The sequence below is a fragment of the Lagenorhynchus albirostris genome, chromosome 14 (genome assembly GCF_949774975.1).
Source record: "Lagenorhynchus albirostris chromosome 14, mLagAlb1.1, whole genome shotgun sequence".
Lineage (NCBI taxonomy): Eukaryota > Metazoa > Chordata > Mammalia > Artiodactyla > Delphinidae > Lagenorhynchus > Lagenorhynchus albirostris.
This window is the reverse complement of record NC_083108.1, coordinates 75,698,372-75,724,355: the sequence shown is the minus strand read 5'-3', so window position 1 is coordinate 75,724,355 and position 25,984 is coordinate 75,698,372. Positions and strand designations below refer to the sequence as shown.

At 37.4% G+C, this 25,984-nt stretch overlaps 1 protein-coding gene across 5 annotated transcripts in view; it reads left to right on the top strand.

Annotated features, from left to right (window-relative positions):
* Window positions 1–25,984, top strand: part of MED13L (mediator complex subunit 13L) — a 297,857-nt gene that overhangs the window by 234,474 nt on the left and 37,399 nt on the right. For all 5 annotated transcript variants that reach the window (XM_060121968.1, XM_060121970.1, XM_060121969.1 and 2 more), the window contains 10 exons: window positions 1,129–1,274; window positions 4,152–4,346; window positions 4,713–4,901; window positions 9,301–9,466; window positions 11,398–11,502; window positions 15,617–16,348; window positions 17,377–17,602; window positions 18,589–18,691; window positions 18,984–19,108; window positions 21,898–21,997. In XM_060121968.1, coding sequence (XP_059977951.1) covers window positions 1,129–1,274; window positions 4,152–4,346; window positions 4,713–4,901; window positions 9,301–9,466; window positions 11,398–11,502; window positions 15,617–16,348; window positions 17,377–17,602; window positions 18,589–18,691; window positions 18,984–19,108; window positions 21,898–21,997 — 2,087 coding nt within the window. The remainder of the gene's footprint in view (window positions 1–1,128; window positions 1,275–4,151; window positions 4,347–4,712; window positions 4,902–9,300; window positions 9,467–11,397; window positions 11,503–15,616; window positions 16,349–17,376; window positions 17,603–18,588; window positions 18,692–18,983; window positions 19,109–21,897; window positions 21,998–25,984) is intronic.

The following is a 25,984-nucleotide window of genomic DNA, read 5'->3' as shown; positions in this document are numbered from 1 at the left end:
AAAGATACTCTGTTGTGCTAAATACCCAAATATCAAGACTAGGTGTTTCCTATTGACGAAGCTTCACATTCTAGTAAAATACAAAATTTTCTCAGATCATCTCAACATACTTGTCAAGGAAGAATATATATGCTTCACTGTGGGATAGAGTGGAAATTTTATCATTTTTATTTCTATTTTTCTGTAAAGCGTTATAATTTTATACTTAAATTTTAACTTTTTGAGTAGTACTCAAAGTACACTTCATAATATTTTAGAGAACTTTTGAAAAGAAGGAAATGTTGGAGATGAGTTTTTAAATTGTGGTTGCCTGGAATACAGTGATTTTGGTTCATCAGGCAAATGTTCTTATAAGCTGTCTTGAGAAATGGAGATGTTATGGGTGGCTTAGGACCAAAGTTAACAACTTTGAAAGAATGTGCCACTATATTAATTTTGAAATTATTTTTCTCCAAGACACATCATTTTTATCAATTTTTAGCTAACTGTGTGGAAAATGGAGAAGTGGAATGCTTTAATAAAATTTTGTGATCAGAGGTAAATTGTAAAAATTAAATATAATAGATTACCAGCCCATTTAGAGGCTCATATTACCTTAGCAGTTGTATATGGGGAATTTACAGACAGCAGGGTTGTTGATTGCTGTTTTTAGATCAATAATTTTAACCTTACTGTAACATTGTAAGCTTGTAAATTTGGTCTTATTGTTATGTCATACCAAACATATGCAGAACTCTTTTGTCATTGTTCTAGAGCCATTTAAAAGGCAGTTCAGATAGTAATACATGAGAAGGTAGAAAAATGTTATGATTCTTCTTCTGTCCTTAGGAGTTTATAGTTGGCATAGGAGACCTTATGCAAAGGAAACAGAAAGCATTCTGCACAATAGCTTTCAATTTCAGAGTGGAACATAACTAATTTTTCTATTTATCTGGCATTTTAAATTTAGTTTGTCAAGTTATTGTTATTTGTCCACAGTCAACTAAAAGTTTGTGCTTATTAATATCATCAGGGGCAGGCTTTGCTGGATGGTAATAAAGTAAAGCTGTGTTACATCTGTAGTTCCTGTCTCTAGCACCTGTTTCCTACGAAAATGTAGAGCTGAGTTTCTCATTTTTTCTATTTTAGTGAGCATTTGTCCTGTGCTTTCACATTCTTTCTTCATGGGGAAAGTAATGTATGCACAAGTGTGGAGATTGCCCAACACCAGCCAATTTATTTGATCAATGAGGAGCATATACACATGGCTCAGTCTTCACCTGCACCATTTCAAGGTAAGTAAAAGATGATGTCCCTGCTCTCCACCCTTCCCCACCAAGTGGATAGCCACCTTTCCCAGTAAGGTTTTACAGAATGAGATACTATCTTGAATAGTTAAGCTAAGCAATAAGGATCGATTTCTGAAGAAGAAAGAGAAGACCACAAGTAAGTGATAACAGCTTGCTAGTTTTTTACTGAAAACTTCTCACATACAACATGGTCTTATGTGTATTGAGGAATAAAATGTGGAGAATTTCCTTTATATCAAAAGAGGCTTAATAAGTATTTGAAAAATGTAATCCAATGAGTAATTGACAAATATTATAAATTAAAGGTTTTCATTGTCCCGTGGTTTTAGGAATGTAATGACTTACAGAAAATTACTGTTAAACTTTGTACTATTTGAAATTTCAACCAAAATCAAATTTCTAGAGTTGTATAGTATGTAGTTTCTTCATTGATATTAATATCTTATTTTCTTTTAATTACAGACTACATTGTTTGTAGGTATTTGGTTGTAATTTAACTTACATTCATATTCTCATTAGTTCTCAACTAATCACCTAGATATCACCAAAATAATGCTATGTCCCTTTTTCTCTAGCTGTGCATTCTAAAGCTTTGGTTTTGTGTTTGGAATTCATAATTTTCGATGAATAACTCTTTTTAAATGTTAAAATATTAAGTCGAACCATATAGAAATATCTTTTTTAGTTCAATCTAATTTATCAGTTCTAGCGATGTCTGGTTGAAACAGTCTTAGTATATCACAAAATGTAATTAAAAAATGTTTTTTAATAAAATTAACTAAAGTATTTTTATTGATACAATAGTCTGTCAAATGAGTATTTAGCCTCCATATTATTTATGATGGCTTTTTGGTTTCCTACAAATGATTCTGATTTAATTTGATGAAAGCATCTTTTTCTTACCTTAAGGATTATTAAGGTTTTTTTTAAGGTAAAAAAGAACATTGAACCTCATGTAATTGTGTCCTGATTATTGCCTACATTTTCCTCCATCTTGCAACACATTTTAAGCTATTTACTTTATTATTCTGTAATTTTGGATGTTTTGTGTATGAACTACTATGTAATTCGAAATGACCCAATTCTCAAACTGTACACTTAAGAGTTGTACAGTATGTGCATATTTAAAAACTGTGTTATTTAAATACTGTGTCAGGATTATTTAAATACCGTGTTTCCTTGTTCTAGAGTCATTTAAAAGGCAGTTCAGATAGTAATACATGAGATTATTTAAATATTGTGTTTCCTTGACTCTGAAAGTGTTGAGGATCATCCGACTTTAGATTTTATTTATTTATTTATTTTTTGGCGTTGGGTCTTCGTTGCTGTGCGCGGGCTTTTTCTAGTTGTGGCGAGCGGGGGCTACTCTTTGTTGCAGTGCGTGGCCTTCTCATTGCAGTGGCTTCTCTTTGTTGCAGAACACAGGCTCTAGGCACACGGGCTGCAGTAGTTGTGGCTCACGGGCTTAGTTGCTCCGCGGCATATGAGATCTTCCTGGACCAGGGCTCGAACCCGTGTCCCCTGCATTGGCAGGAGGATTCTTAACCACTATGCCACCAGGGAAGTCCCTGACTTTAGATTTTGTCAAGCAAAATAAAAGGATTTACTTATGATAATAGCAGAGGGCATTACTAGTCATGAGGAAAGATAGTATTGGCAATACCAGGTCCCTATAGACTACTTATTTTAAATCTTACTGGTTTCTTACTAATACCTTGAATCATGGAAGACTTTGTGGGGCATTATCCTGCCTATTTCCCATGATTGGTGAGGAGAAGGTACATTCTTAGGGCAGGTGTTGGCATATAGATAATTATAGTGAACATAACCATATTGATGTGGAGATTTCCTAGAAGTGTGAAAACAGGAAAATTGCCCTTGATTATGTGTGTTGGTTAGATCAGTATTTTTATCCCATTTGCATCAGTACGGAACAGCAGAAAGGCAACACGAAATATATGATGTCTACAGCCATCTCTGTCTTGATTGATGTGATACATCATCCAGCTGTTAAAAAAATAAAGCCATCCCCCAAAATGGACTTCCCAGTTAATGCCTATGCTGAGATTTTTTTATAAATCAGGATTAAGGAGAAGTAACCTTTATCCCCAGAAAAGTGTTATTCAGAAGGTCAAAATACTCACCATGAGACTAAGAACTGGCTGAGTTATACAGTATTACATTAGCTACATTTTTGTGTCTAGCTCAGTGAAAATGACATCAAGGTCAAACAGTGAAAGAATAAGAGAGAGAGGGACTTTGAATCCTTTATTTTGCATAAAATAAATTTTATTTAGAGTTGTTTAATCAGCAGACCTCCAAAACAGTCATAATTGAAATTATACTTAACATTATGTTTCAGACTTGGTACATTAAGGCTTTCCTGCTATTAGATGTTTTATGTATATATTATTTTAAAATTACCTCAAATATTTAGGAAGTCTCAGGAAACCATAGGAAGAATGTTCAAGTCCTAGACTGGTTTTGGGGTATATGTATTGAATGGTCTTCTTCTGTCATGGAAGATTCAGTATTCACATTGTATAAGCTATTACCAAACAGATGTTTATATGCTTTAATGTATAGATAGTTTATATATTGTGTGTTGATATAGCTGTCAGACAGTGTTATACCTCCCCCATCTGATTTCAAAAATTGATTTGCGTTGAGAGACATATAAATAAGAAGTACTAAAATGAGAAAGTTTTAAAAATTACACTTTAAAAAGGAGTTAGGAAATAAAGAGCAATATACATTAAGTGATACTGTGCTTCACTCTAAAAATTACCGTACATGTAGCATTACACTTAAGCAAGAATTATTACTGTGATCTGTAACGTATGTTTCTCCTCTCTGCTTTAGTACTGGTAAGTCCTTATGGCTTAAATGGCACGCTAACAGGCCAAGCATACAAGATGTCAGACCCAGCCACCCGTAAGTTGATTGAGGAATGGCAGTATTTCTACCCAATGGTGCTGAAAAAGAAAGAAGAATTGAAAGAAGAGGAGGAGTTGGGGTATGATGATGATTTCCCTGTGGCAGTAGAAGTAATTGTTGGTAAGAGAAAATATTTTGCCTGAAGAACTTAATTCTATCTTCTTCATCTTCCTTAATTTAAAGAGATAATCATTCAGATTCATCAAAAATAATCTCCATAATTTTCCCATCTTTTTGAATTCTCTTGACACAGTGGTATTTGCTGAGTAGTTATCTTGCCTGAAGCACCAATGGTCCCCGTATTCCAAATGCTATTATGATAATGTTGGAACACATGTTTAAATAGCTATTAACTTATGAAAGGATGAAACCTATCACTTTTGGCAGTACCTAGTGAGCTTTGACTCTGACCACTGGAATAATGAATTTGGCGGTCGAGTGTGAACTTTTTCTCAGGCCTTGTGCTCTCTCTCTCTTGCCTCACAGGTGGTGTTCGGATGGTTTATCCTTCAGCTTTTGTTTTGATCTCTCAGAATGACCTCCCAGTTCCTCAGAGTGTTGCTGGTACCGGAGGCCATATTACAGTTGGGCAGCAGGGACTTGGTAGTGTGAAGGACCCAAGTAACTGTGGGATGCCGCTCACCCCGCCCACCTCTCCAGAACAGGCTGTCGTAGGTGAGTGCGGTCCGGGTGTGGAAGAGATCCCAGAAAATCGTGTAGTTCCCTTGCCGTGGAACAGGTGAGAAAACACATTGAGAAATTCCTGGTGGAAGAGATGGAGATAGAGTAATATGGGGATTTTACAAAATGGAGAAAGAAAATTGTAAACAAACAGAATTTATGAGCTCAGAATTTTAATTGTGCCTGTATTAGTCTTTACTCAAATTACACAGTTTAATTGTTTCTCGTAAGTTCTCCATGTGCATCTGCTCTTTTATACTGATGTGGGTGCATTTAGGAGACAAGATGTGAGTTTCTTTTCTTTCTTTTTTTTTTTTTTTTTTTTTTAAAAAGGAAAATACTAAATCAGAGAATAGTTGATGCCTTTGCCCAATTGGCTGTTGCCAGCCAGGGACAAGTCTTGGATGAATTCTCTTTCCTTATTATATTATAAAGTTAGTCTAACATCCAGGATTTCTGAATAAATGCCTTGTCCTTTCAATAATGTATTTATCTACAGTAATGACAAATATTAATTACATTTGAAAAATTTGTCAATTTCAACATTCTTCCTTCTTGGAAAAATACAGAAATTGTTTAATTTGGGAGAATGTTGCCTTCTTTGTTGAGTAGTATATATCCTATATTAACTTTTTTGTTGTTGTAGTTGACTTCATTTTAATTGAAAATCTAGTCAATGAGAAAAGGATACTCATCATACTTGAGCTGAAATGAGATTAATTATAGGTATTTAATGTGGGCCGTGTTGGCAGGAGCATCAGAGTAAGTAAAGCCTTGGCTGCTAAACTTTGAAAACAGACTATCAGGCATGATACATGCTCATCATGTGGTGAGTTTCGTGAGGGTCAGATAAGACAGTTTTTCAGAGTTTCTAGCATAGTGCTTGGCATGTAGTGGCATTCAGTAAATGTTCATGGTTAAATAATATATTGGGGAAAAGTATAGACTTTGTGATTGAATCTAATTTTAAAACCTAGCTGTAGTTCCTACTATGTGAGTGACCTTATTTAATTCTCATACTTGCTCTGAACACCAGTTTCCTTCTCTGTTAAATACTATAAAGTTTCCAGGGTTATTATACATATTAGATCATGTACTTGACAGTGCTTGGTAAACAATAAAGCAATATACAAATAGTAGTGTAAGAAATTTAAAGCAGTGCTCAAAACTCCAGTTTCAGCACACAGTATTAAGTTATCTGGAAGGAATTACTCAGATACTGTGTGGGAGACAGAAATGGACAACACGTAGCCTTTGGGTTTTTTGGGGGGGTGGGGAGGGGGAGGGTTTGGCCGTGCCACATGGCTTGCGGAATCTTAGTTCCTCTAACAGGGATCGAACCCCTGCCCCTTGGAGTGGAAGCGTGGAGTCCTGGCCACTGGACCACCAGGGACGTCCCTAGCCTTTGTTTTTAAGAGCCTTGTAGTTACTAAGATGGTGAAAAAATGTACTATGTCCGGCTCTAATATGGTAGAGCAGAGAATTTGAATGATCTCCTATGAAAGGATTTGCTATCAATCAGTTTTTATTAAAACTCCTTTAAACTGGGGCTTCCCTGGTGGCTCAGTGGTTGAGAGTCCGCCTGCTGATGCAGGGGACACGGGTTCGTGCCCTGGTCCAGGGAGATCCCACATGCCACGGAGCGGCTGGGCCCGTGAGCCATGGCCGCTGAGCCTGTGCATCCAGAGCCTGTGCTCCTCAACGGGAGAGGCCACAACAGTGAGAGGCCCGCGTACCGCAAAAAAAAAAAAAAACCACTTTAAACTGAAAAAGCATAAAAATACTTGTACAGTTTTTTATAGTAATATCATAGAGAAGATATATTTTAAAGAGTCTAGAATTACCAGTATTTTGAAAAAAAAGCTACTGAAAAAAAATTACCAGTATTTAAAATATATTTTAAAGAGTCTAGAATTACCAGTATTTTGAAAAATGTTAATCATATTTCATATCAAAGCTTGGATTTGGATTTTTAACAGTTATACTACATAAGTTGACATCAGTGTTTGTTTATGTTTGTTTTTGTTTTGCCTGGTACTTAGTGAAATTTGTGTTCACCTTAAAACTGAAGGCCTGCTGTATGCATGATGCCTTGACCTTTGATCAGTTCAGAACTCTAAATCCATAATTCAAAAAAAAGAAGTTTGGGGACTTCCTTGGTGGTCCAGTGGTTAGGACTCTATGCTTCCACTTCAGGGGGCACGGGTTCGATCCCTGGTCTGGGAACTAAGATCCCACATGCCGTGTGGGGCAAAAAAAAAAGAGAGAGAGAGTAAACCTAAAAAAAAAAGTTGTTTTGTTATGGTGGGTTTCAAGTGTACCTTGTAACTATAGATATTCAGATTTCTTCCCTTCTAACTCTGTGTATGTCACTGTGCTAGGCCCTGGGTAAATAAATCTCTCGATGCCTCCTCATTCCCAAAAACAAACAAAACTAAAAGTGACTGATATATTTGTAATAAAATTAATTTGTCCAAGTTTATACATCATAATAATGTTGAATTACAGCTTAGGACTCCTAATATTCCATCAGCAAGAGTCCTGCTCAGCCTTGTCATTCTGCACTTGACTGATGTTGAGCATTGCCGTGTTTTCCTAGACATAGGACGAAGTGGGTTACTTTGCCCCTTAAAATGGCCAAGAGTCTCCTAGATTAGCATGGATTCTCGGAGGGCCAAACAGTTCTGCCTCGTGTGGATAGGTACATCAGCTTGTGTTTTCTGTTTATGGAGATAATTGTGAGAAGAAACATTCAATATGCATTTAACAGCATGGAGTACAGTTCTCATTTAATTCCATATAAGGTCTGACTCACATTTTAGTTAAATCATTAAAAGCTACTGAAAAGCATTTACCCAACTTTAATCAGAAAAGATTTTGTGGCTTGCTTTCCCCGTGCCCTCTCCTGTTTTCGCCATAAATAATTCCCTTATGATACCATGGATTTACGATCTGTTTGGCTGTATTGTAGGGTGTTTGGGGGCAAAGGGCTATGTTATCTACTTCTCTTTGTTTCTTCACTTTGCCTAGTTTTATAATAGGCATTTGAAAATCCACTGTAAAATCAAAATGATTTATTTTGTACCATGAACCAAGTCAGAGGACTTTTAAGATAAAAGGTAGCAATGAAAGATCAAATTTCTTGTCTCCGTTAATTTATCTCACTTGTATTATAACAGTACTTTTCTGGAGAACAAGAAAGTTTCTGTTCCTAAGAATGTAAGCATTGGGGTTTGTTTTTTCTTTCTTTTTTTAAAAAATAGAGCTGAGGGGCTTCCCCGGTGGCGCAGTGGGAGGATCCCACATGCTGCGGAGTGGCTGGGCCCGTGAGCCATGGCTGCTGAGCCTGTGCGTCTGGAGCCTGTGCTCCGCAATGGGAGAGGCCACAACAGTGAGAGGCCCGGGTACCGCAAAAAAATAGAGCTGAGACTAACCATTCAACTCATATAATGGTTGTTTTGCAGTGATACCAAGAATATTAGTTTGTGATATAAGGTTGTTTCTTTCTTTTTCACACGACAGTGGAGGCCTTTCAGAGCGCTTAAAATTGATTATTTCAATCAAGATGTTTTGCATCGTAGTACTATCAAGAGTAAAACCCACAATATGTTTATGAACTCAAATAGATAAAAGTAGTTGAATCAGAATTTAATACTGGAAATTGACTTCAGTATTTGTCTTGTATGAGATGGAAGTAGTAAAATACTTATAACCAATAACTAGTATTATCAGCAATTATAGTAGACATAGAAAATGGATTGTAACACCAAGTACAGTTGGAAAAACTGAGTGGAGTTGTTAGAGAGAAACCAGTGAATTTTTAATCCTCTGATATAAAATGTTGAGTCAACTTCTTTCAGTGTTTTAGTATTAAGCTTTCATAAGTAGTGTTAGGCATAAGGATGAACAGTTCCACACACAGATTTGAAATTTGACCTTCTTAAGAATTTCTTTCTCTTACCCAGGGCACTGCGTGCAGATGTTACACAGCCATTTAGCTACATGAGCATAAAGCTCCCTCTACTGTTTTGTTCTGCCTTGAGACTTATTTACTGCATTGGGCTTTAAAAATTCAAACGACCCATGCATGTTTACATCTTTAATATTGTCATGTTTGAATCCTCCCATGTAAGTTGTCTCCAATACCTGTGGAGCAGGAATGCCTCTGGATGGATATGCCATTGAGGGTATGTGAGTGTGAGTATTGATGTGATTGAAAGCTATACTGATGCAAATTTACTCATAGCTACAGATAGTATTATTGTCAGGGGCAGCAGCAAAGTTACATGATCAGTTTCAACAATTAAATATTTATGTTAAATAAGCCAGCAGTCTGTGCACTAGGAGACCTTTTCAGAAAATTCTGACATTCCAAATTGTCCTTCTTTCCTAGGTGAGAGTGGAGGGACACAGAGTGCTGTCAGTCACCTAGGTTCCCAAGATGGGGGGATGATAACTATGCACAGTCCAAAGAGATCGGGGAAGATTCCTCCAAAACTCCACAATCACATGGTCCATCGAGTCTGGAAGGAATGCATCCTCAACAGAACGCAGTCCAAGTATGTTTTTTGCATTCTGTCTGGATTGTGGTTTAGTAACCATGTCTTTTATTACTACATGAAGAGGATCAATCACATTGTGCTGTTGTGTGACCACACCCTGAGGGGGTCACTGGATTGTTAGTTCATCTTTTTGAACATAATAGGGTAAAATTCAAAACAAAGATGTTAAAATAATTTGACTATCCAGGAAAAATTTGAAGTTCCTGATCATCTCAAGATTGTCATGGTGTTCATCTGACATTTTTTAGCACAGCTGGCTCAGAGATTCACTCTGAGTGTCAGGACAGTAATTGTGGGTTTGGTTTTTCCCTGTATACCTACTAATGAATGTTTCCTGTTTACAAAGGGAAATGACCTTCTTTGCCATGTTTTCTATTATACATTAGCCTCATGCTTTAATTGACAATGCATTTCTGAACTGAACTGATGACAATTAGAGGGATGTTTAGTAGCTGCTGTGCTTCTGTTTGTTGACTTGGGGAAATTCTTTTCTTCCCCTACTCAACTTCCCTTCCTTGCCCCACCTCCCTCCCATCCATCCCCTCTGACCTCCCTCCTTCCTTAACATAGTTTTGGAAAAGAAGAGGAATTGATTCTAAGAAGAGATGGCTGGTGATTATTTTAATTGCATGAATGATAATGTCAAACAGTAGTCAGTAAATACTATTTCACTTATCAAGATTTACATAAACATATTCAGCATATTTTCACATCTGTTTTGATATGACTGAGGTGTCCAACTTTTTGATTGATACAGATAAACAAAAGAGTCTTCATTCTCTAGAGCAGAATAAATATGGACATTCTTGTCAGTAATTCCTAAGAACTCATTTAGAAGCCAATTAAGTGTTTCTTCAGTGACTGCTACTCAAAGCTTTATATACACAATTAAAACCTGTCCTTTGGACCTAGCTTTTAGGAAATTCCTACTATGTATTTATTTCCCAAATAGTTGGCTCTAGAATAGGCTACTAAAGAAGATTTAGTAGAAAAAAATCTAAAATAATTGCAGTGGGAAATCATATGTCAAGTTCTAGAATTTAAAAGGTATCTCTATTCACTTTAAAATGATCTTTTCCTTTAGAATTATTGGTACAGATATTTTCACTTATGTCTGCAATGCCTAGACAATTTCCATGTTAACATTTTCTTTTTCTTTTCCTTTTATTTACCATCTTTGATTTTTATCACTACTAACCTTTCCACCAAGTCTAACAAATCAGAGGCCTTCTATCAGCAGCACCGAACAGGGAAGTGAGACACCCAGAAAGGCGGGGGGGTGGGGGGGGCGGGCGTGGAGAGCAAGCAAAGTCCTTGCAGAGCCATCAGTGAAACACTTTGCAGTATCAGCTGTAGCAAAATCAACAATACAGAAATACTGCCCAGTGTTCTTATTTATGCAGTAGTAGACATCTACTTTTTGCTACCAATTATTAGTAACATGCAGGAGATATATTTGATTTTTGTGTTTTAGTTCACATCACTTGTGTGGAGTGCTGCCCTTAAATGCTAGTAAATATAGGTGTTTTAAGAGTGATTTAAACAGTCTATCTGAGGGTATATAATTCATAGATGCTGTGAAAAGATAATTTTTAAAAATCTAGGTTATTTCTGCAGAATTTAGGTGACTTTTTAAAAACCAACAGATAATATTGCCAGGTAGTGTCTTAATTGCTATGTGTAGCACCCATGTTAAAATGTATATTAAACTTAAATAAAAATATTTGGAATCCTGACTCTTCTAGTGCATGGCAGTAGTAAGTTGCCTTTCCCACCCCAGCAACCTCCCACCTTGAGTTGCTTTCAATCATCTATCAGCAAGATACCATTACTGTGTAAAATATATTCATGTCTTTCTAACATTTTCCCCCCAGAGGTATGGATATTATCTCATGTTTACACAAGCCACATTTTTTAACCTTTTTTAGGAGGAGCCAGATGTCAACTCCAACTCTTGAAGAAGAGTCTGCTAACAATCCTGCTACTTGGGACTTTGTGGATCCAACCCAAAGAGTCAGCTGTTCTTGCTCTAGGTAGGTAGGGGCCAAGGCAGAACAGTATGATAGAACATTTCGTTGGTTGTCTCCTGGCCTCTCAGACCACTTCTTTCACATCATTTTGCTTTATTTTGTTTTGTTTTATTATTTATGTATTTTTAATTTTTTATTATTTTAAAAATATTTATTTATTTATTTGGCTATGCTAGGTCTTAGTTGCGGCATGTGGGATCTTCGTTGTGCCTTGCAGGGTCTTTAGTTGAGGCATGTGAACTCTTAGTTGTGGCATGTGAGATTAGTTTCCTGGCCAGGGATCGAACCTGGGCCCCCTGCATTGGGAGCGCGGAATCCTAACCACTGGACCACCAAGGAGGTCCCCGCTTTGTTTTGTTTTTAAATCTTCTGCTTCCAGTGGTGGAAAAAAGCTTGGTGTTTTTCTTCTATGCAGATGCTACAGTTTTATTGTCGGGACTCAGAATGAGCCTTTTTAGACAACTGGCCCTGTTACCAAATTGCTCCCACAGATTTCTTCAGGATAACTTCTTCAGAACCGAAAGCATCAGTTTGACAAGACAGTCTCTTGCCATTTAACTGAGTTTATTTAATTACTCTTAATTATAAAGTTGAGATAAATATCAAGCAGCTTGGCTTGAATTAATAGAATTTGGATTAAATAGACCTTTCATAGAAAATTTTTGTTGTTGGTGCTCGTGTTTTTTGGTGACTGAAGTAGGTATGTGGTGATAACACTTGCTGAAAGCTAAAATTGTTGCTCATTCATTTAGATATTTGAATAGAAACCCAAATTATTTTCTGTAGAAAATTTTTGCACTCCTCATTTATGTTCCCTTGACTTATCACTCCTGTGGTAATAGAGAATCTTATTGTCACAGATTTTCATGGGGGTTCTTAAATTTCTTAAGTGTATATCAGCCTTACCCCCCTCCCCCACCAGCTCAGCTCACTGTAGGAGCATGTGGTGATGATTATTCACTTAGTGAGCAACTCAGAGTGTCTTTGCTTCCATGTGATACTGCTCAATACTTAGGTCAGTTGAGATAAGTGTACTTGGAAGATGGCCATTCATTTCTCTAGTTTAGATCATGGGGTTCTTAATGTGGCATATATGAATAGGCTTTGGGCTAGGGAGGTGGTCATGATGCCCGAGAATCTCTGCAAACACACATACACACGTGTGCACATGTCTGTTTGTACACTTAGGCAGCAGTTTTGACAGCTTCTTCCTGTTCCCCCTTCCCTATAAATTGATTCTCTTTTATCAAGCTCTGCCTTGGTAGTCAGCTTTTTGTTGAGATGCTGTAAGTACCTAATGAAACTCTTTGATTGATTTTTCAAGGAAGATGTTTTCAATGATATTATTTGCTCATTAAGGGTCCTCTTTCTGAGCATGTGAGAATCTCTCTAGTCTCAGGATAGGTGTGGTATACCAGCTGAATACCTGGTTTACTTTCATCTCTAGGCCATTGTAAATTGTGTGACAAAAAGTATTTTCCTATTAACAGTGGCTTCTAAACAGCTTACAGCCAAGTTATGGTCCACCTTTAGAAAGTACATAGGATAAAAAGTTTAGTGTATTTAACTTCACTTGTGCCTGCATCTTATTTTTCCTGCTCTTTCCTTAATCTATATTTTTTTCACTTTTTAAAAATAACTTTTTTACTGATTTCTATCACATTTTTATTTACTACCTTGCATTATTTTTACCTGAAGTGTAAATAAACAAATAACACTTTTTCTTTTGTCCTCCGGAGTTATTGCTCTATTTCCTCACCAAATTCTTATACCCTTCAGGTCTTATTTGTAGACATGCATTTGCATTCTATTCCATTGACTTCTAAATGTTTATCTCTAGACCTGACTTCTTATATGTACTCTAGTCTTGTATTTTGGGGAGTGCTTTTAAGATAAACCCTTACTATCAATATACCTGTTTCCTCACAAACCAGGTACCCGATTGCAGTCATTTTTGTCACAGTTTTCCCCTTCTCAGCCTAGAAACTTTATCATTTATTTATTTTTCTTAATTTTCTAGATCAATTTTATCATTGCATTTCACAATGATTTCCTTTGAAATGTCTGTTATAGTCATTCTACTTTCCTTATTCTTTTAGTCACCATGTGTTTCTGCACTATTTGGCCCTGCCTCTGATTTCCCTCCCATTAAGGCCAAACCACTCATATAGTTAGCCTTCTGAGCCCGATCTTCCTGCTGCCTGCCTCAGTGAGGTCCCTTACCTGTTCACAGATTTGCAATGATGGTCTGTTACTTACTGGTGTATCCCTTATTCTAACCATTCCACAATGTAGTTGAGTTGTTAAATGCAGTTGAAAAAAATGACTTTATAAGATTATCCACTTTGCAAAAAGTCCTTACTTTGAAGAGGCTACTATAAAATATCTATCAAAGGACTGGTGTGGTTAAATGCTCTCTGAGAAAATCCAAATCAAAAAGTTTTATGTGAAAGACTTTTAGAGCTTAGATCTTAAAGTAAGCACCCTTAGAAGATATTGAGATAATTGAGATATTTTCAGATGAGACATTTCATGTCTTACTGTGGTACTTTGCCCTGGATATTTAAAGTCCAATTTTTGCCTTATTGACGATAGCCTTATGCATAGACAACCTTCTTCAAAGTCAGGATTTTTTTTTTTTTTTTAAAAGTGTAGCAAAGACTTTGGCAAGAGTGTTTTCAGATTATCTACTGCAGGATTACCGAACCCGTTATGGAATGGTCCTCTCCTCACACTATTTAACGGCCTTATGGGGCAGGGTGGCCATCCTGCTGTCCCACTAAACCATCCCATTATGCCACACAAATCCGTTTTACTTCCCACTAGGGCATTGTTTAGTGCAATGCAACAGTAATTTAATGCCACCCTAGTGGCCTCAGAGAGTTACTGATACACTGGCAGGAGAGCTTACATTTTTTCTGGGAGTGATTTATATATTGGGAGGAACTGGCTGACCTGCTGTATAACTTTTTTGCACAGATTAAACCTTAGGATCATCTAGTGGGCCCTTACTGAGCATTTCTCACACCCGTGCTTGCCAAGAAGTGTGTTAGGATGTGAGCAGACTTACTATTCCTGCTTAGATAGTACAGATGCATTTGTATGTGTGTGTTGTTTTAATATTCACTCACAACCTTCTGCTTCTGTCTCATTTTAACATGTTTCTGTAAGATCCAAAGTTGTCTTTTATCCCTTCTTTCTTGGATAATAGTAGCATATAAAGTTCCTAGTATATTTATCCTATTAAATATTCTTATTTATTTATTTTATTTATTTATTTTTGCCTGCTTTGGGTCTTCGTTGCTGCACGCAAGCTTTCTCTAGTTGTGGCGAGTGGGGGCTACTCTTCCTTGTGGTGCGCGGGCTTCCCATTGCAGTGGCTTCTCTTGTTGCGGAGCACAGGCTCTAGGGCGCCTGGGCTTCAGTAGTTGTGGCGCACAGGCTTAGTTGCTCCTTGGCATGTGGGATCTTCCCGGACCAGAGATCGAACCGGTGTCTCCTGCACTGGCAGGCGGATTCTCAACCACTGCGCCACGAGGGAAGTCCCCCTATTATATATTCTTAAAACTGACCCTTAGTTTCACACTTTGGGGGAGAGTTGCATAGTTATCTTATTCCTGATTTACAACACTATAAGCTTTTATAAACCATTCTTTTTTTTTTTTGATTAGCCATTCTATATTGGAGTTGGTAGAGTGTTGTAAAATAGAAATTGGAAGCTTTGTTTTGGTTCTTTTCTTGACAGATGATCTCATTACTGTTAGTTTTAAAATGCAATATGAATAGATTGTCTGAGGACCTCACCAAATTTGAAAGATTTGGGGATTTTCAAATTAGTATTTTTATAGAGGTTAGCAGCATATTAATTAATGTTTCTTAAGTTCATCTCTTATCTACTTAACTTGTATATAACTGGTTCATTGTTTTCTGTCAGGGTGTGTTGCAGTTTTTAGTCATTATCAATATATTTAACACCCAGAGTCCATTTAGATATATTATTGCATATAACGTGTGCTTAAAAAGACATAACCTTGTTAGAGGCATCTCTTTTGTCATTAGAATGATGCAGTTATTTTCATCTGTGTATTTACTGACTTCATGTTAATTCTCATTTCAGGCATAAACTTTTAAAACGTTGTGCAGTAGGACCCAGTCGACCTCCCACAATATCACAACCAGGGTTCAGTGCAGGACCATCATCATCTTCATCTTTACCACCTCCTGCTTCTTCTAAGCACAAAACAACAGAAAGACAGGAAAAGGGAGACAAGTTGCAAAAGAGACCCTTGATACCATTTCACCATAGGCCCTCTGTGGCTGAAGAGTTATGCATGGAACAAGATCCACCAGGACAGAAGCTAGGCTTGGCAGGGATAGACTCCTCCTTAGAGGTGGCTAGCAGTAGGAAGTATGATAAGCAAATGGCCGTGCCTTCCAGAAATACAAGCAAGCAAATGAATCTGAATCCTATGGATTCACCTCATTCCCCTATTTCCCCTCTGCCGCCAACACTCAGCCCTCAGCCACGAGGTCAGGAAACGGAGAATTTGGACCCACCATCTGTCCCTGTGAATCCGGCCCTCTATGGAAATGGGCTAGAACTCCAGCAGTTGTCTACTCTGGATGACAGAACTGTCCTCGTAGGCCAAAGACTGCCTCTGATGGCAGAGGTCAGTGAGACCGCCTTATATTGTGGGATTAGGCCCTCGAACCCAGAGTCATCAGATAAGTGGTGGCATAGTTATCATCTCCCATCCATCGATGATGCTGAGTTCCGGCCTCCAGAGCTCCAGGGTGAGAGATGTGATGCCAAAATGGAGGTAAACTCAGAGAGCACTGCATTGCAAAGGTAAGGTGACTCTCCACCCCACCCACATGATCACCCATCAGAAGCCCAAGGCCGTAGGTTCCCAAGAATCAGGGCCTTCAGATCCAAAATTGAAGAGGCCTTTCTTCACCATTCTAGACTCTGCATTTGGAAAATGTTTAAAAGTCAAATGCTTTATCCATCGTGAGGTTTAACACGCATGTCATTATTTAAATGCTGGCATAAAAAGGTTTCATCATAGGATTAGCTATACTAGTATCGCTTTATTTTTGGCCTGCTGTTTGTTAATCAAAGAATATAGCTTTATGGGACCTTCCATATTGTGGTCAGTGCCCTCGTTGTATGTTCACACTTTTAAGGAAGGCTTTGCATGCATTCAGGTATGTATCACGCATCTAGTAATAATACTTCAGAGTGCTTTTGAGCTACCCATTATTCTAAACAGTTTACACAGATTATCTCATTTAATTTTCACCACAGCTGTATTGCTACCTTAATTTCATAGCTGAGAAAGAAACTAGGGTCATGCAGTTAGTAAATGACACAGGTGGAATTTGAACCTGGACAGTCTTGTCAGAGCCCACCTATGCTCTTAAGTGGAATCCATAGAATCAGAGACAAAAGTATATGTTCTTGATAAAAGCTACTGAGATTTATTTAATTGTGAATACAATCTCTAAAATACACCTGTAGGTGAATATTTAGGTGTTTTTTGTTTTTGTTTTTTTTGTGGTACGCGGGCCTCTCACTGTTGTGGCCTCTCCCGTTGCGGAGCACAGGCTCCGGACGCGCAGGCTCAGCGGCCATGGCTCATGGGCCCAGCCTCTCCGCGGCATGTGGGATCTTCCCGGACCAGGGCACGAACCTGTGTCCCCTGCATCGGCAGGCAGACTCTCAACCACTTGCACCACCAGAGAAGCCCTTTAGGTGTTTTTTTTTTTAAGTTTAGTTTAAGCTTTACAAATGCTTTAAATCATAAAATGTTGCTTTAAAAAAAATCTAATCTCTTTATGTTTCTTGCTTAAATTGTCATTTGTTTTCTATTTCAGACTCTTAGCACAACCTAACAAACGGTTTAAAATCTGGCAAGACAAGCAGCCCCAGATGCAGCCACTCCACTTCCTTGACCCATTGCCTCTATCACAACAACCTGGAGACAGTTTGGGAGAAGTCAATGACCCGTACACCTTTGAGGATGGTGACATAAAATACATCTTCACAGCGAACAAAAAATGCAAACAAGGGACAGAGAAAGATTCCCTGAAAAAGAATAAGGTACCATTTAACATAGAGAGAGTCCAGCCTGGTGTGGGTTTCAGTCTATGTCAGTACAGCACATGTGGGAAGACTTTGGAGGCAGAATGTTTGAGATAGTCTTGCCTGATTGCTCTGTCCCCATATTCATGCTCTTGGTACTATTGTATCGAACAGCATATTGTTCCTTTTTATGTCATGGCTCACCTTTGTTCAAAAGTCAGCCGAACATAAATGAAGCCTCATATTTTCCAGGCTATAGCTTGTACAGTGCATGTTTCCTCTCATATGCTAATTCTTGTTGGCCTATGCTCCCTGCTTATTTCTTTTTAATTATTATTCCAAAATACCCAAAATGTAAGAAAAAATCTTGGTAACAACATCTCCTGTTTATTGAGCGCTCACTGTGTTTACTGTGCTAAGCGCTTTACCTCTATGTCTCTCTGAATTAATACCAGCACCACTCCAAGACTGTGTCAGTATAATTGTACTGGTTCCATTGTCATAAAAATGAGTACTGTGGGTGTCTGCTGTCTTTAGCCTTAAGTTTTAAAACATTCTAAAATACTGGGCCATTTAAAGAGGTATTCTTAAGAATAGAGGAAGTAAGACAAAAGGGACCAGTATAGTTCAGGAGAATACTTCTTAGAGTCCTTTACAGAGATCCATCTAGATCCAAAAAGCTTGAAGCATAATTCAACATCCAAACTACTATATTAAAGGCAGCTTTTACCACCATGGCAGGCCTGTAAGCACATGCCACCAGTACCATGAGGCATAAAACCCTGACTGACCCAGATTGAGGGGAAAGCGTGGGAGTTTTTGGTTCGGTTTAAATTCAGGGAAAAGGACATATCTTTTATTTCCTTTGGTTGCATAGACCATGGTTTATCATACTTGTGCTCATAACAAGTTCCATTCTACCCTCTAATTCTTTGTGTTCTCCCTCATATTCCACACTTTGGGTTGGTGTTCATGTGTTTTGTTTGGCTGAATTTATTATACAGTCAGAGGATGGATTTGGTACCAAGGATGTCACTACACCAGGTCATTCCACGCCGGTGCCTGAAGGGAAAAATGCCATGTCCCTTTTCAGTTCTACTAAAACAGGTGTGTACAATGATTATTTGCCTCACTTGGATTGTTGCTAAAATAAATGCGAGGGAGATGCTTCTCTATTTAAAATTATATCCTTATTGTAATAGCAATAATTTGATCTCATCTTTAATCTATTTTTCAGTTCCTTTCAAAACTGATAAACGTATTTGGCAGTAATTGTCGCTAAATTTAGCCGAAAACATAGGGAAACAGTTGGCAGGCAGGGCTTGCTCATTGTCCTCTCCTCGCTCCTTCTCCCTTGATGAAGTCGCTCATTCTGTGCCTTTTGCCTCCTTTCCCACAGATGTTCGGCAGGATAGTGCTGCTGGCAGGGCTGGCTCCAGTAGCCTCACACAGGTGACAGATCTGGCGCCTTCCCTTCATGACTTAGACAACATCTTTGACAATTCTGATGACGACGAACTTGGGGTGAGTCTGCTGTGGCTACACAAACAAAAATTCACTTAAGTGCATGGACTTATATCAGTGTTTCAGTATTTCTTTATAGTTTGGTCTACTGGATTGGGAGCTCTTACTTCAGGTTCTGAATGTTCTTCAAAAACGTTTGTATACCTTGAAAGGATTCTAAAAGTTATTAGTGTAGTCTGTAATACCCCTTGGGTTTTGTTTGTTGATGGCTTTCTTTCCATTAGTGTTATTCCTGTTGTAAATATTAAAATCTTACACATTAAAAAAAAATCCTTCTCAATATCATGAGACTAACAGGAATGTATTATGTAGTCCCTTTAGCTCAGATTTTAAAAATAATGCCCATATAACTTTTTATTCATCTAATAAGTCATAGGTTAGTCAACATTTTGAGAGAGATTACAAGTATGATCTATATACTTTTTAGGATTATAGCATCGTAAGTTGGGAAATAGAATTTATACACATAGACGTTAAATAATACAAGGCGTCATATGATGAAAGTGACAGATAAGAATTTATAATTCTCTGGAGAGTAACTGAGCTAAGTCAGGAAATTTGTGTCCTCGTCCTCCTAACCAACCCTGTACCTTTGTGCAAATAAAAGTGCCTGTTATCTCTGGGGGACCTAGAGATGAGTAAGATAGGCCCCTCTTCAAGGAGGTCAGTTTATTAGTTTATTTTTCTTTCATTTATATATTTACTTTCCCATCTATCCAGTTTACATGTATTCGTTAATCATTTATTGATCAGTTCCTTTGTGGCAGGTACTCTAGGTTTACAGATACAATTAAATTACCACTCATAATACTTGAGATACTCACAGACTTCAGGAGAAATAGCATATAAATAAAGTTAAAAATATACTGAGTCCTGTGAGGGCAGTAATTGACCTGAATCTAAAGATGCTACATGTTCAAGTGCAATATGACAGGCAAGCAGTATCTAAGTAAAGGCTTGAAGGTTAAGGAGGAATCAGATTTCTACAGCCCCTTCTCACTTTAAAATAAAATGTATCCGATTAACAGATATTGTACACCATTACTATTCTAAGTACTTAGAAGATGAGGAGATAATAATGACCTCAAAGAACAAAATTGACTTGAAATGTGGAACGACTAGGTTAGGGGGAGGCAGGGGAGGAATGTTACTTTGAGCCTGGAAGGAGCCTTGGTTAAGCTACAAGAATGAACTAGCTGGGCTTTGGGGGACAGTGTGCACATGGATCTGTTTTCTGAATGGAGGGTAAAGATTGGTGGGACTGGGAAGGTTTGTGGCCACTCTTAAGGCTTTAGACTTCAAACTGTGCTGGTAATGTGCCCTTCTGGAGGCTGCTGAGTGTGGAACTGACCTGGTAGAAGTGAGTGTCGTTTTCCATCAGTCCGATACACAGAAAGCAGGAGTACTATTTGGTAACTTGTTGGATTGAAACATGAGGACCGAAAATCGGGCAGTGGCTGCATGAAGGGAAAGGACATGGCAATGTGAAAAACTTTAGTAGAAGAAATGACACGTTTCCTTATTCTGTGACCCAGGCATTGGAGATCCTTTTTGAACTTGACTGTCTCCATTAAGCCATGCATTATCTAGGATTGGTTTTAACAAGGGCTAGTTCAGATGCTTTGGTGTGGGGATGGTGGGAAGAAAGTATGAAAAGTAAAGGAATCAAAGGGAAGTAGGAAGGGAGATGTAAGAAAAGAAAAGAAACAAACCGTAGAGTAGCCTGGTTTCTGTTCACAGCCACCATCCCTAGTGATTGCTGTGCTCTGAGCCATTGTCCTTACTCTGTATAAATTATGAATTACTATTGGACTAAATGAATAAATGTTTACTCTGTTGTTTGAATGTATTGTTAGTAATGTTAATATGCAAAGGAGATTGGACATTGTTTATCTAATTTTCATTTATCTGAAATGATTGTTTCTACTTTGAGTTCTAGCCTGACATTTAATCAAGGGAACAGTTTACCTTAGAGTCATTTTACTAATTCAACTTATTAGTAACTGGAATTGAGAGACTGTTGTCCAAGTTTTCATCTCATAGGTTTTAAAGTTAGTTTTATATGTTTCAACTCTATGATATTGAATAAGTGTACATAAATAAAAGACCTTCTATTTGTGAGAATCTTTTTGCTTTATTTTATCTTGCCATCAGTTCATTTGAGTTCTTAAAGATAATCTTGCTTACTAAAGGACTTAATTTGTTTTGAATAACAAATCAGAGAAAAACCTTCTCTGTGCATTTCAATAATTTTGTGAGATAAGGTTATTTTTCATGAAGATGAACAGTAACTGTAGAAATAGGAATAGGAGATATGTATTTTTTTGTGGTGAAAAATAAAAGAATAATAGTTTGGGGAGGGCTTGAGGTCCTCCCTTTTAGCTGCCTGCTTCCAAACAGAAGGAAAACCAGACTGATAACCAATCACTACTTGGAGGCACCACCCTAATGTGATTACTGTGTCCCTGAAACTGCATCTCTAATGACCTGGGTGGGAAGATTTGCTGAAGGTCTGCAAGCTCTGCTTTGATGGCACAGTCTGCTCTCACCAGATCCATGACAAGAAGACTCAGTCAGTCTGTTTCTCATACTTGACAAGCTTGTAACCATCTCTTCTGTGTCACTGTCTGCTGGTATTTCTAGAAGTTCACCTGATGAATGCTATGTAAGGAAGCATCTTTCCTTTATTTTAAAATATCAATAGGCGTACACTCTAAGGAATAGTGGACTCTCACCCTACTTACATACAAATGTGTTGCTCCGCTTTAATAATAATAATCTGTTCTTAGGCTGTGTCACCTGCACTACGCTCATCAAAAATGCCTACAGTTGGGACAGAAGACCGACCTCTTGGGAAGGACGGAAGAGCTGCTGTTCCTTACCCACCAAGTAAGAAAAGGAAACTAAGCTTCAGCTCACTGCTTATAATTTACATATTGTGTTTTCATACTCAGTGGTGCCTTGTCTGAGATTCCCCTCCTTCCCCTCCCCCCATTTTAACAGAATACTGGCAGTGAATTAAAACTTGTATAAATTGGTGTTCCTAAGGTGGCAGGCAGCTGAGAGACCCATTTAAATTTGAATTCCTTTTCCTTTTGTTTTCAAATTAACTTCTGTGGTTTAAAATGTGAAAAAAACATGTTTTAGGTTTATTTTTGCAATAGCCCTTTCCTAGTAGGATAAATGCTGCATAGTGGTTTTCAGAGCAATATTCCACTGCAAGAGCTTGTGTAAAATGTTTCAGTTTTCATAAATTTAATTCACACAAGGATAATGAATGTTTGTTTTCTGTGGTCCTTTTTCCAACAGTTACTGAAGTTTTTGTGTTTCCTTAAGAGATCAACTAGTTTTATTATGTATGTGGACAAAAAGAGAAACTTGCTTTTCTCTACTTATTCTTTACCCTAAGAAACATTCTACAAGAGAAAAGAAAGTCAGGATAGCTTATATGGATACTCTGAAGCTGAAACACAATTCCATTCCAAATCATTCTTTAATATCTTCTCATTAATTCAGCTGGTAATGAGAACAAATTGAGGGGAAAAACCACCATGTCATAGGGATGAGTCAAAAAGTTTTATGAACCTATAAATGTAGTGCTGATTTACTCAAATGTAGAAGTGTGAAGTATACAGAGATTGGATTTTGACAGCTTTAGTGGATCCATAGCTTTTTAAAATATGCAAAGCTTTCTCAAGCATGACATGTATGAAAATGAATGATGATAGCCAGCCAGTTGCTGTAGTTTTTTTTTAATTAAACATTTTTCTTTTTTTATTACTCTGCACTGCAGAATTTTACAAACATGAAACTCACAGATTAAAAGAAACATGATTAAAGTAGATTCATCTGGAATAGGGCAGATGAATGAATTTTTCCCTTGTATTTATTAACCAGTTACTCCTGCTTTTTTTGACATCAAGTGATATGTAGCGATGTTAAATGTTAAAATGTCTGATAATTTGTCCAAGATTATTTACTCACAAACCATCCTGCTAGTAAGTGTCATTACCCAGTAAAGTATATGGTGTACTCTCTCTTCTTTCTCTCATTTTTATTCCAAAAGAAATTGTTTCAAAAAGAAGCTACTCAGAATTTTATGATAAAGTACAGGTTATAAAAATTAATGAATTTGAAATATAGCAAAAATATTGGCATGAGGAAAATACAGATAAACCAAGGTCAAGAGGATCTTATTAATGCCTCAAAGTATGTGTGTATAAGTGTGTGTGGGGGACACATACATAGTATTTCCTCCCAAGACATGGCAATGAAAATAGCATGGCAAGAAACTATCATCTCTGCAGTAGCTTACTGTACATGGAAATGGAGAGACATATAATATGTAATGTCTAGAATAACACCATCCAACAGAAGTGCAAGGTAAGCCACAAAGGAGGGCCACATAAGTAATTTTAAATTTTCTAATAGTTACATTAAAAAAGTAAAAAGAATCATGTGAAATTAATTTTAATAATATATTTTAACTCAGTGTATCCAAAACATTGTCATTTTTATATGTAGTCAGCATAAAAATATTGAGATGTTTTACATTCCATTTTTGTACTAACTGTTTGGAATCTGGGGTATATTTTATACATGCAGCTCATCTCAGGTTGGATGGGGCCCATTTTGAATGCTCTGTAGCCATGTGGCTAGTGGATACTGTGTTGGACAGCATAGATCCATAATTATTCATTTGTGTATATAATAATGAAAGAAAGTGACACACAGTATCAGTGAGGTTTAGTTTAGTATCAAGTCTGTGTTAAGATAGTATTGTGTTATATTAATTAAAACAGAAGTGTTTTTCTTAGGTTTTATTGTTAACCAGTCACGAATTTTTGTCTTTGAAAGCATGTCAGTTTTGAAGTATGGGTCTTTGAGGAGGCAAAATGAAAGAGTTGGACATTTTATTCTACAAGAACACTTACTGGGCTTCCCTGGTGGCGCAGTGGTTGAGAGTCCGCCTGCCGATGCAGGGGACATGGGTTCGTGCCGCGGTCCGGGAAGATCCCACATGCTGCGGAGCGGCTGGGTCCGTGAGCCATGGCCGCTGAGCCTGCGCGTCCGGAGCCTGTGCTCCACAATGGGAGAGGCCACAACAGTGAGAGGCCCGTGTACCACAAAAAACAAACAAAAACACTATTTGTGAGGGACTCTGCTAGGTGCTCTGGGCTGGGAAGAATACTGAGAAATTAGTGATGATGCTTTTGTTGGAGGGCTTCAGTCTTGTGCATAAATACTTGATGTTCAGAATAGGAGATGGTTGGTGTCCTTAATGGTGAGCTCCTGCTGAAGGGCAGTGAATCTTGAGGATAGGTGGGTATAAGTAAGTGGAGCATTGTGGGAAAGACATGTCAACTCCAGTCCATCCTGGTAGCTGTTCCCCACACTCACTTTAGTCATTTTATGGGAAGAAAATTGAACAGGCAAGCCATGTATTTCTACTTTGGAGGACCAGAATGTTTCTCTGGGTTTCTATTTTCTTTCTGCCTTACCCACTTTGAGTCCAGTTCCCTGTTTTTCATCTCAAAACTTCTTTAGGTTGATTTCTTTTCAGAAATTCATTCCCTGTGACTGAACAGCATTTCCATCTTTTTCTAATCAAACCAAAATTGGGAGGAAGGACTAATTACCGCTGACTCTTATCACTTTTTGAGTGTTTAGATGTACCTATAGCAAAGTGTTTACTTCAGTGCATACTTTATCTCATTTAATGTGCACAAAAAAATGAGGGAAATATTATTCTCATTTTGTAGATGAGGAAATTGAAGCTAGAGAGGTTAAGAGTCTTCCTGAAGAATATCTGATAATAAGAATGGTGAAGACCACTTTTTAACGTGAATCTCTGGCAGGTGGAATCTCATTTCATCCATGCTTTTTGTGTATGTTCTCTTTTACCTTTGACAAAAATTACCAAGGTGGCTGAGGCTTTGAAAACTGAGATACATAACTGTGTTAGGTAACATCAAAGAAGTTGAGCAGCCCTGAATGGAAAATGCCTTTATTACATTTCTTAGGGAAGATTTTAAAAATTTAATAAAATAATTTGAGGATAAAATTTTGTACCATAGCCCAAATATTTAATAAATTAAGGAAAGGCTATGTTTAAGTTCACTGTCATTTTAACTCAAAGTGAATTTATATAGTTTCATATTTTCCAAATACTTTGTTAATTAAGATTTGTCATGTAATATGAGTTTGAAGATTTTATGAAGCAGACTTGTGGTTTAAAATACTCCACTTACAAATTAATTTTATATTAAAATTGACCAGTAGCTGCTCTTTGGCTTGGGAAAAGGTATAGGGACTAAAAGTTAAAGATGATGAATGTATTTCAACTTTATATTTTGAATGTACTTCAACTTTATATTAAAGTCTTCAGCCTTGTTTTAAAAAAAATGTGTTGATCTGGTTGGTGCTACATCTGAAGAGCTGTTTTTCAGCCACAGAACTTATGAATTATATAGTCTGTCCAATGGTTCTATGATAGTTTCTGGCTTGGCTTGTATCCCTAATTCTGTGAATTGTTGTATGTTCTTAAGGGTAAAATACTGTCACAGCAAGGTGACTTGAAGATCAACTTGGGGGTTGTAGGTTTTCTTCTTCTTTTCTGTCTTTTAAAAATTTTTTTCCATAGCAGCAGCAGGTACCATTTTGTCTAATGAAATCTCATACAGAATTGTATTGTAGAAAATAAATAGAAGTGCAGCTTCTCTTAATGGAAGTGGAAGTTTAGATCTGAAACCTTGTCTGTTGGCCTTGTTCTCCCCTTGTTGGCCCCTGAGGCCAAGAGAGGGTAAATTATTCAGGATTATATAATTGTTTAACTAGGAAACATGGTAAAAATCGTCTAATGCAGAGGTTCTCACC